At 29.1% G+C, this 15,072-nt stretch overlaps 1 protein-coding gene across 1 annotated transcript in view; it reads left to right on the forward strand.

Annotated features, from left to right (window-relative positions):
- LOC117177834 (cleft lip and palate transmembrane protein 1 homolog) overlaps positions 1-8,936 on the forward strand; it is a 19,473-nt gene extending 10,537 nt beyond the window's left edge. Inside the window, exons 4-6 of the mRNA XM_033368805.1 lie at positions 3,798-4,001; positions 6,800-6,934; positions 7,012-8,936. Coding sequence (XP_033224696.1) covers positions 3,798-4,001; positions 6,800-6,934; positions 7,012-7,811 — 1,139 coding nt within the window. The 3' untranslated portion in view covers positions 7,812-8,936. The remainder of the gene's footprint in view (positions 1-3,797; positions 4,002-6,799; positions 6,935-7,011) is intronic.
- The last annotated feature ends 6,136 nt before the right edge of the window (positions 8,937-15,072 follow it).

The raw sequence follows: 15,072 nt of genomic DNA on the forward strand, positions 1-15,072 counted from the left end.
TTTACTTACAAAAAAAGTTCTTAGGTTCAAAAAAACATTCAGTGAACTGAAAAACTGTGGTCGGTAATATAGGTATTTAGCTGTGTCACATGCCCTTAAAATTATTTTTGCATTAAAACGGCAACATATAAAATTTGTTAAATCATTTTTATATGTTCAAAATCTTTTTCGTACTCAAGAATATTTTCTCTTAAAACTTCATACTTATTAAATTGTGATACTTATTATTATTAAGACCATGTGACGAGTGGTCACGTGACCAAATTCCTACCTTACCGCCACCTTTCTTATTTGCCAACTTATTTTCACACGAAGCGCCACATCGAGTTGAAAATTTGAGATAATAAATAAGAAGCACTAAGAAAGGTGGGCCTGGTCCTAAATTCTAGTAATTAAAAAAAAAAGCAACAAAAATTATTTACAACAAAAATTTTTTTCATAATTATACAAATTTAGGACCAGACCCTCCATTCTTAGTGCTTCTTGTTTAGTATTCCAAATTTTCAACTCGATGTGGCGTTTCGTGTGAATATAAGTTGGGAAATAAAAAAAGTGGCGGTAAGATAGGAATCTGGTCACGTGACCCACTCATCACATGGCCTTAAGTATAATTAAATATTTATTTCCGAGATTTGTCATTTCGCCCTTACCAAAAATATTAATCATTACAAAAAAATAAACGAAGAAAATTTTTGAGGCAATTCAAGTTAAAAATATGCTGTTTAAAACTTTTAAAATAAATACTTTCGACGTGAATCAGTCTATTCATTTAAGAATAATAATTAAGATATGGGCATTCGTGAAATTAGAAGCTAATGTATTTTTAAGTAATTTAAAGTATGTAGAAATTCCCGGTCTTTAAAAATACTTTAAAATTAAAATCAGGATGTTTAGAGGAAGCTTATTAAATTTCTATACGCCTGACACAACCTGGAAATGTCAGTGAACTTTTTTAAATGCAGACAATTTAATAACAATGTTTTTTTTATTTGTGAAAGTAGCTTTATTATTTTTTTTTACTACGGAAAAGCTTATCTTTTCTGATAGAGATTTAATGTTCTTGGTTGATAATTGATCTTTTCAGTTAAGAGTTCATTTCTTTCGTTGAAAATTTAACTATATTGTTGAAAACTAATTTTTTTAACTGAAGATTTAACTATTCTATTTTTTGTTAAAATGTTATCTTGTTTAGATAAACAACTCATGTATGTTGTTAAAATGTTTCCTTTCTTTGGTAGAAAATTCAACTATTTCGTTAAAAATTAATTTTCTATGGTATAAAATTAACTATTTTGTTAAAAATGCATTTTTTAGTTAATTTTTTTTTAAATGTATACCTGAATATACGGTTTGTTGTCAAAAATTTATCTTTTTTAATGGAAATTTAACGTTCTTGGTTGATAACCTATTTTTTTTTTTGGTTGAAAATTTAACTATATTGTTGAAAATTTATTCAATACGGTTAAATATTTATTTTTGTACTGAAATTTTTACTTTTCTATTTCAATTTAAAAATTCGTCTTTTTTGGTAGAAAATTATCTCATTAGTTGAAATTTAATCTTCTTGGTAAAAATTCATTTCTATTTAGTTATAAATTTAACTATCACGTTGAAAATTCGTTTTTTTTTCGAAAATTTATTTTTGACCATTTATCTTTTTTATTTGAAAATTTATATATTTTGTTGAAAATTCGTGTTTTTTTTTGTAGAGATTAATCTACTACGTTGAAAAAAAATTTTTTTTTGTGAAAATTCAACTATTTCTTGATTTTTTAAGTATTTCGTTGAAAATTGGTCTTTACCTAAAAATTTATATATTTTGTTGAAAATTCATGTATTTTATTGAAAAATGTTTTCTTTAGGTAAAAACTGTATTTTCTTCTTTTTGGTTAAAAATTCAAGTTTTGTTGAAAAACGAGCTTTTTAATTTAAATTTTGTTTTTTCTTTGGCTGAAAATTAATTTGGTTAAAGCCATGTGAGCGTGAGCTCAAATTTTTTCTTACATTTAAAAAATTTCTAAAGTGGGGAAACTAAATAAGAAAGCTTTAAGAAACGTTTTATCTGGTCCTAAATTTTCAAAAATATAAAAGAAGTTTTTTTTTGTAACCATTTTTTTGCTTTCTTTTATAATTATAAAAATTAAGCACCAGGCAAACGTTTCTTAGTGCTTCTCTTGTAATTTTCAAAATTTTCAACTCGATATCGCATTTCGTGTGAACGTAAGTTGGATTTGAACAAAAAATGCCTGAGGTTACGCTCATATGGCCTTAATTGAAAATTGTACTATTTCATTTTCTGTTGAAAATTAATCTTTTTTTAGTTCAAAATACAACTGTTGTGTTGAAAAATCGTCCTTTTCGGTAGAAAATTGAACTATTTGATTTGAAACTATTATTTTTAAATGTAAATTTAACTATTCCATTTCTTGTTGAAAATTAATCTATTTTAGTTGAAAGTTCAACTATTTTATTTGAAAAGTTAAGAATTTAGAGTGTGCATATAATCTTAGCATATAAAGATAAAATAAACATGTGTTTTAATTATTATTCAAATTCATGGAGTTTAGGAACAAGTTCAAGAAACGATTACGTATTTTTTAAGAATTATTTAATTATTCAATGGTGTTAATATATTTAAAAATATCTCGTAATATAATTTGTTAAAGTTTTCTAAATTAAACATATTAATTTAATCTAATAATATTTTATTTAAATTAATCTATGTATAATCTAATCTTAAATATAATTTAATATTGAATTTAATAGAAACTGATGCTATTAAGAAATTACTGATCCTCTGATAAAGTTACTTTCATATGTGAAAAAAAGTTATTTCATTTTATATATGAATAGTACTATTTTAAGACATTTAAATATTGTAAAGGATGAACGAAAAAATAATAAACTTGCACAATTGTATACATATTCTGAATCAATTGTTTAGAAAAAATGTAAAATACTTCAATGGTTCCGTATCATGGAAAATTATACCTTGAAAAATCTTGACATACCTGGAAAAAGACCTGGAATCGCCAGGGTATGTTTTTCCAGGATTTGAGTAGATACCCTGAAACACTTTAAATCAGAGTTTCAATTGATACGATTACTCTTCTTCTGAAAATTTCTAATTTTCCATAAATCAAACTATCAGAGTGAAGTCTAGAGTTTTTGCTAAAATTGTCCTGAAAACCCCCAGAATTTGGAGAAAAAAATTCAGTAAAAACTTAGGTATAAAAACTTGAATTAAAAAGTTTTATAACAAAATTTCATCAAATGGTAACTAAACAGCCAAATAGTATTTTTATTAGTTGAGCTTCAAATCTACACAAAAAATATTTTAGATATTAAAAATACCTCCGCATATAATACAAAATCATCTACATGATTTTATGCAATTTCTTTGAAATATTGTTTTGTTCAATTTTTGTGTGAATTATAAACAAAAATTTAATGCTGTGTCTAGCAATTTCTATATTTTATGCTAGAAAGGTCAAAATTAAAGTTGCAACATGTTTTTAAAAACTATTTTATGCTTTTTTTCTATACGTATGGCGTTGCATTTAATTTTCTTTGTTAAAAAAAAAAACAAAAAGAAATTGTAGTTTTTTCTTTGAACCTTTTATTCCATTTTCGAAAACATGCTAGGCGATCCAAGGCCTACGTGATTTATATAAAATTTTAACAAATTCACGACACTATTGCTAATGTTTTTCAGAATTGATGCCACTATTTACACTATTATTTATACCTGAATTGTGCCCGAGCCCTGAAAAATAATATGAAACTTTCTTTTTCAGATATCCATTTTTCGCAAGCTGGAAGTTTCTACAAGCCCGTAATTTACTTCAATGATTTCTGGAACATGCAGCGAGACTATCAACCAATAAACGATACCGTTAAAGAACTCGAATTGCGCCTTACCTATCAACCTCTCTCACTATTCAAATGGCAAATCTACACGGCCCAAAACATGAGAAATAAATGGACATCATCACTTCTAGGTATCTATAATACCTCTACATTTTTTATTAAAAAAGAGAGTTCTAGACTCACGCCACTATTGACATTGTTTTTTAATGATGCAATTATTGTGAAAAAAATGATACTAGTGTTACTATTATCTACTATTATTACCAAAGTAAAATATCCGTCATTTCAAAAATCGAGGAAAGAAAATTTAGATTTTGAGGATCTCAAAAGATTTCAGGGGATTTCGAAACATTTTAAGGTATTTTGAAAAATGACACTCAGAATTGCATTCAGTGTAAGTATTTTCAGTGATTTCAGGCATTTGAAAAGATTTTATTTGGAATTTTCAAACTGTTATGCGCCATCTAGTGCCTGAAATCAAACTCAAAATTCTGCCTGAAACGTTCTGTTTAGAATAAAGACTTATTTTTACTTGTATGCAAACATTAAAATGCATTTTTCAAATTCTACCTACTCTTTCTAGTTCTGGTTTTCGACACCAGATGGTGAAATGGTCGACCACCGTTACCAATATGGTTTCGAAGCTTCTAGAGTATTAAAAAAATTCCGTGGAAAGTTATAGAATTTTCAGGAATTTAAAGAATTTCAAGTGTTTTCAAGAAGTTTCATCTAATTTCAGAGGATTTAAAAGTTTTCAAATTTTTGAAAATTTTCAAAAATGTGACAAATTTTAAGATTTTAAGACAAACTTTAAAGATAAAAAATGGTGTAAATAATATCCATCAAACTTACTGATTATTTATCGCAGTTTTCAAAGTCTTTCCATCTTTTCTCATTTTTCCATTTAAATTCGAACTAAATTAACAGAACCGAATAGGAAAACCCAACTATTTTTTGTTGAAGATTCTTAATTTATTGTTCAAAAACCAACTTTTGAATGTTTTTTTAAGAATTCATTTTTTTAATGCAACTTTTTTATATAAAATTAATCTGTTTTTGTTGAAATATCAACTCAAATTTTTGTTTGAAAATTCGTCTTTCTAGATTGGAAATTTAACTTCATGGTTGAAAAACTACTTCCTTAAAAGTAATTTTTTTTGTTGAAAATTTAACTGATTGGCTGTTAGTTAACTTTTTTTTGTTAATAGTTAATATTTTCGACCTGAAAATTTAACTTCTTTATAGAAAATCAATCTTTTTGGTGTGAAAATTCAACAATTTGGCATATAATTTGAACTATTTAGTAAAAAATGTTTTGTTAAATTCTAAAAAAGTGTATGTGACTTGTTCAAAATTTGTCCTTTTTGATAGAAAATTAATCTTCGTAGAAAATTCAACTATTTGGTTAAAAATGTATGCATTCCTTTGGAAATTTATCTTCTAGTAAAACATTAATCTTCTTTCTTAAAAATTGAACTATTTGGTGAGAAATATGTGTTTTTTTGGTAGAAAATTAATCTTTTTGGTTAAAAATTCAAGTATTTAGATGGAAATTTAACTGTTTTGTTGAAAGCTTATCTATTTGGCCTAAAAATTAACCATTTTGGATGCATAATTTTTCTTTGTTCACTGTAAAATTTTTCTTGGTTGTAAATTGGTCTTTTTGATTTAAAAATTGATCTTTTTTGGTAGTTTTGATGGAGGAATCAACTGTTGTTAAAAATGCGTACTTTTTGATTCAATGAAACTATTAATGATTTAAAAGAAAAAAATTTTTAGTTGTAAAAACAACTAATACATTTTTTGTTGAGAAATCATCTTTTTTGTTTGAAAATTAGATGACACCTGAATAAATTCATGAAAAAAATTAGTGGTTCAAAATGTCAGAAAAAAAAACGTTTCTAATTTATGCTAGGCCCCAAATTCATCCATGAAAATCATTTTTCGATATGTTGTGATTAGTTGAGATGGCGGATAGATTTCGAAAGATTTCAAAAAGTTCCAGAGATTTTAGGAAATTTCAAATATAACTTATATTGAACTTCAGGGACTAAATGAAATTTAAGTAAATTTTAAGGGATTTCTAGAGCATTCTATGGATTTTATGAATTTTGATGGGGACAAAAAGGATTTCGAATATTGAGACATTTTTAAAGGTAAATAAACATTTGAAACAAATATTTTAAAATATTAGAGATTTCAAGATGTGGAAAGTTCAAAAGATTCTTGAAAATGTTCAAAATATTAAAGGAATTAAACAAATTTGAAGGATTTTAAAGAATATAGTAAATATTAAAAGATTCCGAGGTATTTCGTGAGATTTCAAAGAATTTTGTAGGGCTGTAGGAAATTTAAAGAAAGTACAATTTTCTTATTGATTTCAGAAGATTAAAAAGATTTCGATAATTTCAACGAATTCTTTCGGTATTTATTAAATAATATTAGAATAAATTTCCATTGATTTCAATTAGATTTCAAAGATTTGTAGGGAATCTAAAATATTTCAGGACTTAAAACATTTTAGAATTTCTTAACAAATTATAAAGGATTTAACGAGATTTTAAAATTGTTAGGGTTTTCAAAGAATTTGACAGGATTTAAGAAAATTGCAAAGGATTTAAAAAATGTTTGCAGGATTTCAATGATATTAAAAAGATTTCAGCGGATTTCTAGAGAACCCTAGGAAATAAATAAAATAAAATTTCAAAATACTTCTACAGATTTCAGAGATTCAAGTGATATCACTATATTTAAGGGATTTATTATATAATAAATTGCAAGACCTGACAAGACACTATTCAGCTACCGTTTTTCAAAATTGATGCTACTATTCACACTATTTTGGATTTATCAACTAAGTTTGAAGCCTGCAAGTCTAAATTTTCAAGTTTTACGAATCTGCATTCTAAAAATATTGATAAAATTGCAGGAAGTGCAGAGGAAGAAGAGAGCGATCAAGACACTCTGAAGGAAGCTCTCCTCGAGACGAATGCTTATCTCTTGGGTCTGACTTTCGCCGTATCAATCTTACACAGTATCTTCGAATTCCTCGCATTTAAAAATGGTAAAAATTACCACTAAATAACAAAACCCTGAAGATCCGCAAAGCTTCTGAAATCTAAAATCTCTTTCTCTTCACAGATATCGAATTCTGGAACAATCGCAAATCTCTCGAAGGTCTCTCCGTCCGGTCGGTCTTCTTCAACGTGTTCCAGTCCCTTATCGTTCTTCTCTACGTCCTCGACAACGAAACGAATACCGTCGTCCGGATAAGTTGCGCGATTGGTCTCTGCATCGAAATCTGGAAAATCAACAAAACCGTGGACATCAAAGTAAACCGAGAATCCAAGATCTTTGGAATCTTCCCCAGAATATCTGTTCACGACAAAGGGTCCTACGTTGAATCTTCGACGAAGATGTACGACAGACTCGCCTTCAAGTATCTATCTTGGGCTCTTTTCCCACTTCTCGGAGGCTATGCAGTTTACTCTCTCATGTACCTTGAACACAAGAGCTGGTACTCGTGGGTTCTCAGCATGCTCTATGGATTCCTATTGACTTTCGGGTTCATCATGATGACTCCACAGCTCTTCATCAATTACAAGCTCAAGAGCGTTGCGCACCTTCCCTGGCGCATGTTGTCCTACAAATTCCTGAACACATTTATCGACGACGTGTTCGCTTTCGTGATAAAAATGCCGACACTTTACAGGCTAGGTTGCTTCCGAGATGACATTGTCTTTTGCATATTCCTCTACCAACGCTGGATCTATAAAACTGATCTCTCCAGAGTTAACGAGTTTGGATTCTCGGGAGAAATGGAGGCGAAGTTGAAGGAGAAAAAGGAGAAAAAAGAAGGACCGAAAGCTATCGAGCCTGCGAAGGACGATGCACCCAAGGTAGAACCTACAAAGGACACGGTAGCCAAGAAAACTGATTGATGCTTGAATCCAGAGCATTCTAAACTAGATTAATTAAATTTTTATTAAATTACGATGTTATTAGTACCAAAGTGTCGCGCGGATATGAGCGCGTTGATCTTTTTTCGAGCTGGAATACATTTGCACAATACGTATGACTGTATACATAAGCGAAGAAATTATTCTCCGATGAGAGCTGCGTCGCGAGAAAGTCTTCGTGGAACAGTGGTGTAATAATATATATATGAAAAGAGCAGCTTGACGTTTTCTATGAAGTGGATTTCCATTTTTTAATTAGAATTTAGTCATTTTTTGAATTGCACAATCTGCTCGAGATTCCCGCATTCCAAACGGAACGAATTCCACATATTTGGAATGATTCCTTTTTATTTTTTGAGGTTAAGTTTAAGTGTGGCCTCAACTTGCCACTTATAATTTCCAACTCATTAAGTTCTCCAAAAAACAATGATTTTTGTTATAATTATATTTGGACAAGTCTCGATTTCTTCACTTAGATAAATTCAAAAGCTTTACTCGTCGTTGAAAAGGAAGGACAAACTTCATAAAAGTCCAAGTGGGAACTTTTTTCGTTCTGAACTTACACTTTTTTGATATTAATGATATAATATCCCGCCTCATTTTCAAAAAAAAAAAGTAAGAATCACCTTTTAGAAATTCTCGAAAGGTATATAAAGAAGAAAGGTTAGATTGAATCTGAAATACTGCCGCTTGCATTTTCCTCGTGATAGTTAAAATCGCATTTTCATTTGCAGAGAAGAATTGGTGTTTGGAAATATTTATGCCACTGGGAAAGTGCATCACGCGTAATGAAAGGAGGGGTAATTTAGCGTGCCGATGTAAGGTACCTGGTTGTAAATACAATTTTTTTTCGATTTCACGCTATCCTCCTGTGAGTATTTTGAAATGAGTGTTATAGAAATATAAGAAGATATTAAGTGACTGATGAACTGGAGAGTACGCAGTATAATGAAAAAAAAAGATATCCTCGAGGCATTCATTGCTCGATTTTCGATCGCTAGTTTCTCAATTAGTTGGTTGACTGCTGTGCTAGATATCGAGTAATTCTGTATTATTGTGAAAATCTCATTGTTACGATGTTCGTTTTACGCCAATAAACATTTTTACTTAAATTCTGCTTTTTTATTTGACCGGGACACCATAATTTCTTTCACGTCAAATACTTCTTTTATTGTTTAATACTTAAAAATATTCGATACGTATGTTTTTATTTTAATATGACACGCAAAGTTTTCGAGGAAATTATAAAAAAAGTACCTTTTTCAATTGCTTATACTGCAATATTAAATAAAGATTTGAAAATTCATACGGAAGTTAAAATGTGGGTCTTTTCCTCAAGTTTCGAATAAAGTATACTATGATCCACATTAATTATTTATTTTAAAATATAAATCAAATATTTCTAAACAAATAGATTTTTCAATTTGGACCTGTTTTTTATTTTATTTTTACATTCTCATCCTAAAGAAAAGGTATAGGTTTTATGTAAAATTTCCCTTTGTCGTTTTTCATCAAATCTCCACGTTTTGAGACCCACTGAGTCAGTAAAAACGATTTTTACGAAGATGTTTGCCTGGCTGTCTGTATTCTGTAGGCAAAATAACTTTCGAAAAGTTGATCAGATTGGATCCTGCTTTGACGCACTTTTTTCAGGCCTAAAAGGAAAGAACACGTTGGTAAACCAGCTATTTTGGATAAAAATTCAAAAAGTGAGCGAATTTTCAAAATTTTTTCAAGATTTCCAAATTCTATCTACGGTTATTCATAGTACTCAGAAACTCAAACAATTTATCCTTATGACTTTTTACTGTAAAAAGAAAATGATCAGAGTTGGAGCATTTTCAAAATCCAAAAAAAAAACTAAAATGAACATTTTAAGCCAAACAACGCATGATATGAAAAAAAAATCAAGAGAAGCAAAATGTTGATTTTTGAAAGACTTGCAAAATTATCATAACAATTTTTTTTAATTTGGTCCAAAAGTTGAAAATTCCAAATTTGATCGTACCAAACATAATGAAAAATCCCAAAATTCCATTTTTTGGTCAAACTATGCAAGATATGAAAAAAATGAATAAACTGAAATTGCGCGCCCTGGGACAGACCTACAGATTCGTAATGAATCACTTTTCGATAGGACGCGTAGTTTTTGTTTTTAGTCGTAGAAAACAACATTAAAAATTAAAAATAAAATTTTGGGCTAACGACACAAGCAACGAAAAAAATGAGACAAAACTTGTTTATCCAAAAAGAGCTATAATTTTTGATAGGACATGTAGTTTTTGCTTTAGTCGTAAAAAATAACATTCAAAATAAAAATATTAATTTAAAAAGAAAACGACATAAGTACGAATTAAAATTAACAGACAAAAGTTGTTCGCCTAAAAAGATCTATAAATTTATTATTAATCATTTTTCGATAGGACGAGTAGATTTTCTTTCGATCGTAAAAAATTATATTAAAAATAAAAAAATTAAATTTTTGGAAAAAGGACACAAAAGACGAAAGCGGACAAAGGATCCTATATAGGACCCTATATAGGTTCCTGTATTATGCCATATGCAAATGCAAAATAGTTTTTTTTTTAATCGGAAAAAAGAAGATTAAAAGTACAAAAAAAATATATAAAAACAAAGAAATAAGAATTAGTATGATTCAATTTTTATTTCAGCGCAACTTAGAATATAATTTAAAGCAAAATACGAAACAAATATTAAAATAACCATGATAAATTCAATTTATGCTTTATTTTGCAATATTTGAATAAGCAATCCCAGGCAGAGTTGCATAAAAATGTATTATATTTGATATAAATGTGTGGTGTATAATGTAAAAAAGTTGACCTTTTGGACAGAATCGAGTGCGAAGCACGAGATACGTGATGAGAATGTGTTTGTTAAAGCCGAAAGAGCTTTAACAAAAGGGAGTTCACAATCACAAAATTACAGTTGTCTGTCCGTTGACCTTTGATTTTAAAATGTCTGTGCACGAATGAGGGAGAAATGCAAAGACCGAGTGCGGAGTGCGACAGCCATCAGTCGCGTGGCATAGGTGCCCTCAAACTCTCCAGCTAAGCTCTTTTAACAAAAGAGAATTCACAATTACAAAATTACACTGGTAGATGTTTTGAGTCTTAATTTTTAAAGGTTTGCGCAAGAATGTGCAAAAATATATTGACCGAGCGCGTAGCACGAGGTAGATACATAATCGAGCTCGAGGTAAATACATCATTGAGCGCGAAGCAGATTTTTTTTTAAAATAATGGACTAAACGTTTTTCTTGATCTCGTAACAATTTGGGAGTGGGTAGCGAAATACTTTTGAAGCAATGAACTTTTAAATATTAATAAATTTTGAATATGTTAAATTAACAACATAAAAATATACGATTTTGCAAGTGGTTGGTTGTGTTTTACTTATCGCGTAGGCAGTCGAGCCCCAGTCCGAGCTATTCGAACGGAGGTACATTTCGCGCGCGCGAGCCGCTATTCAAACATTCATTGCTTCGAAAGTATTTGACTACCCACTCCCAAATTTTTACCAGATCAAGAAAAATGTTTAGTTCACTCTTTTAAATAAAAAAAACAGGTCCAAATTGAAAAAGAAATCTATTTGTTTATAATTATTTGATTTATATTATTAAATAAATGATTAAAGTGGATTTTAGTATACTTTATTCGAAATTTGAGGAAAAGGCCCACATTTTATCTTCCGCATGAATTTTCATATCTTTGATTAATATTGCAGTATAAGCAATTGAAAACAGGTACTTTTTTATGAACATACAATTTTGAAAAAAAATTTCTTGAAAACTTTGCGTGTCATATTGAAATAAAAGAACACTTATCGAATATTTTTGAGTGTTAAACATGAAAATAAAATATTTTACGTGAAAAAGAAAATGTTGGTGGCAAATATTGTATGGGATCCCCCGCATACAGTTTTGCGAGTTCATTATAAATAATATATTTTTTAGCTTCTAGAGGTTTTCAATGAATATATTTAATTTAAAAAGGTTTGACAAATTGTATTACGAGACATTCTTAAATATATTTACACCGTCGATTAATTAAATGGTACGAAAAACTACGTTAATCATTCCTTGAATTAGTCTCTAAACTCCATGAATTTGAATAATAATTCAAACAAATTTTCATTTGATCATCCTTTACTTAAAATTCAGTGCAGATTTACGTAAAATTAATGTGGGTGCTATACTAAATTCAATATATACTGCTTCAAATTCCTAACTTTTCAAGTAAAAATAAAAATAAATCTAAAATTAATCTAATTAATCTAATCTAAAAGCTAAAAATTAATCTAATTAATCTAATCTAAAAGCTAAAAATTAATCTATAGATTAATTTTTAGCCAAATAGCAGATATTTCAACCAAAAGCATGAATTTTTTCATTAATTTTCAAATAGTTATACTTTCAATTAAAAATGATCAATTTTCAATCCAATAGGTTGATTTTTCACAAAAAAACAAACAACAAATGTTCATCCAGTGATGAAATTTCCATTTAAATTATGAATCTTCAACAAGAATATATGACTTTTTAACAAAAGAGTTGAACGTCCAATTTTTAAACCGAATAGTTGAATTATGAACTAAAAAAAATCATTTTCAAATCTGGAAAAGTTAAATTGTCAGTTAAAAAAAATTAACTTTTAACCAAAGTTATGAATTTTCAACTGAAATAGTCGAATTTTAAACAAAAAATACGAATTTTCAAGTGAAATTATGAGTCTTATTGGAAGAAGAGATTTTGGAACAAAGATGATTCATTTTTTCCAAAAAGAAGGATTTTCAATAAAAATGAAGAAATATTCAATTGGAATAGTTACATTTTCAGTTTAAAACGATTAGGACAATAGAACCATTTTCAAACAAAATGATGAATTTTCAACTAGAAAAGATCGATTTTCAACATAAAAACATAAAAACCAAACATTTAAATTTTCAACTGACATGTTGGAATATTCAACTCGAATAATTACATAATAGTTAAAAAAATCAATATTCAAACAAAAAAATTCAAACAGTGATGAATTTTCAATTTAAATGATGAATCTTCAACTAGAATAGATGAATTTTTAACAAGAGTTTAACGTTCAATCAAGTAGTTTTATTTTCAACAAAAAGTACGAAGTTTCAACTAAAAATACGAATATATTTAACTGGAGTAGTACTCTAATTTTAAACCAAAGGGATTAATTTTCTGCAAAAAAGACGGCTGTTCAACAAACTACATGATTTTCCAACTAAAAAAATAACATTTTTTAACCGAACAGTTGAAATATGAACTATTAAAAGATCAATTTTAGACCAAAACTGGAAATTTTATATTAAAAAAGTTAACATTTTAACCTAAATGTAATGAATTTTCAACTAAAATTATGAATCTTCAACTAGAATAGTTGAATTTTAAACAAAAAATACGAATTTTTAAATGAAATTTTGAGATTAATAGTAATAGTTGAATAAGAGAAAGGATAAAAAAAGCAGCATGGATAATGAAACAGATTTGGGGAATAGGAAAAAGAAAGTTAAAAGAAAATTGGAGAAGGAGAATGTGGTTATTTGATACGCTGGTATGGCCAATATTAGATTATGGAACAGAGATATGGGGATGGAAAGAAAGGAAACATATTGAGAGTTTACAAGAAAGGACACTAGGGGCAGACTGGAGGACGCCAGGATACATGGTGAGAGAAGAAGCGCAAAGGTATAAGTTAAGTATTAGAGCGGGAAAGAGGGCATGGAAATTTGTGACGAAGCTGCGGGAGGGAAAGGGAGGGAGTTGGCGAGAAAGTGTTTGATGGAGGTAGAAGCGAGGAGAGGGAGGGCGATCGAATTAACGAGATGGGAAGAAGAAAGGAGGGAGTTCTTTAATGATAGAGAAATAGAAGACGGGACTGGAGTAAACTATGAAGAACTGGAAAAAAGGAAGAGGGAAAGACAATCAATAGAAAGATGGGGGATGATTGAGGAATCAAAATACAACAAATGGCATAAGATGATAAGAAAGGAAGGAGTGCCAAAGTATTTAAAAAAGAGATGGGGAGAGAGAAGGTGGACCAGAATAGCAAGATTCAGATTAGGAAACGAGGTAAGGGAGGGGATCTACTGGGAAAAAGAAGAGAACAGAATGTGTAGAATATGTGAATGGGAGGAGGAAACACGGGAGCATGTATGGGAAGGATGTAGGAGAGGAATGGAAGATAAAGGAAGCTGGCAAGAAAATGTGGTAAAGATTCTAGGCGAAGATGGATTAGGAGAATGGATGAAGGAGTTGGAGGGTGCTAGAGGAGCTAATGAGAGAATGCATGTGAAAAAAAGGCAAATGGAGGTATAAAAAAGTGAATGAAAAAGGAAACGGAAGTCGCTTAGATTAGAAGCGTAAAGATTATAAGTAATGGTAAGGTAAAAGTTAAGTAGACTAAGATGCGTTTGCGTTCTCATGCTCTCTCTCTCTCTCTCGCTTGCACTCTGGCTTTCGTTCGCTCGCTCACTCATTTGCTAATAAGTCCTAAATTGCGCTATCGCAGGAAATAGAGATAAAGAACTAGATATAAGACTTATCTAAATAGTTGTAAATAATTGTATATAGTATAATAGTTGAATTTTCAACCAAGAAGATTAATCCTTACACAAAAAGAAAAATTTTCAAACAAAAAAGATACATGGTCAAACCAAAAATTGATTAGTCAAATTTTTAGTAAACAAAATTAATGTTCAATCAAAGAGATGGATTTTCAACTATAATGATGGAATATTCATTTGGAATAGTTACATTTGTACTTTCAAATGTTTAGAATAATAGAACCATTTTCAAATAAAAAAGACAAATTTTAAACCTAAAATTGAATACTTACATTTTTAGCTAAAAAGAAATGTTCAACCAAACAGATGCATTTTTAACTGAAGAGATGGAATATTCAAGTCGAATAATTACATTATCAGTAAAAAAAATTAATTTTAAGACAGAAAAACGAATTTTCAACAATCATTTTCAAACCAAATAGATGAATTTTCAATTAGGGATCGTCCATATATTACGTAAGACATTTTTCTTTTGTTTATATCGCTGTGTCCTTTTCAACTTGATAAAAATATTATTTTCGTCTTTATTCAAGCAACAGAAAAACGTCTTACGTAATATATGGACAATCCCTTATAGTGATGAATCTTCAACCAAAAATCTCATTTTTAATCAACTAGTTTAACTTTCAACCAA

The sequence above is a fragment of the Belonocnema kinseyi genome, chromosome 8, assembly GCF_010883055.1.
Source record: "Belonocnema kinseyi isolate 2016_QV_RU_SX_M_011 chromosome 8, B_treatae_v1, whole genome shotgun sequence".
In the NCBI taxonomy this organism is placed as follows: domain Eukaryota; kingdom Metazoa; phylum Arthropoda; class Insecta; order Hymenoptera; family Cynipidae; genus Belonocnema; species Belonocnema kinseyi.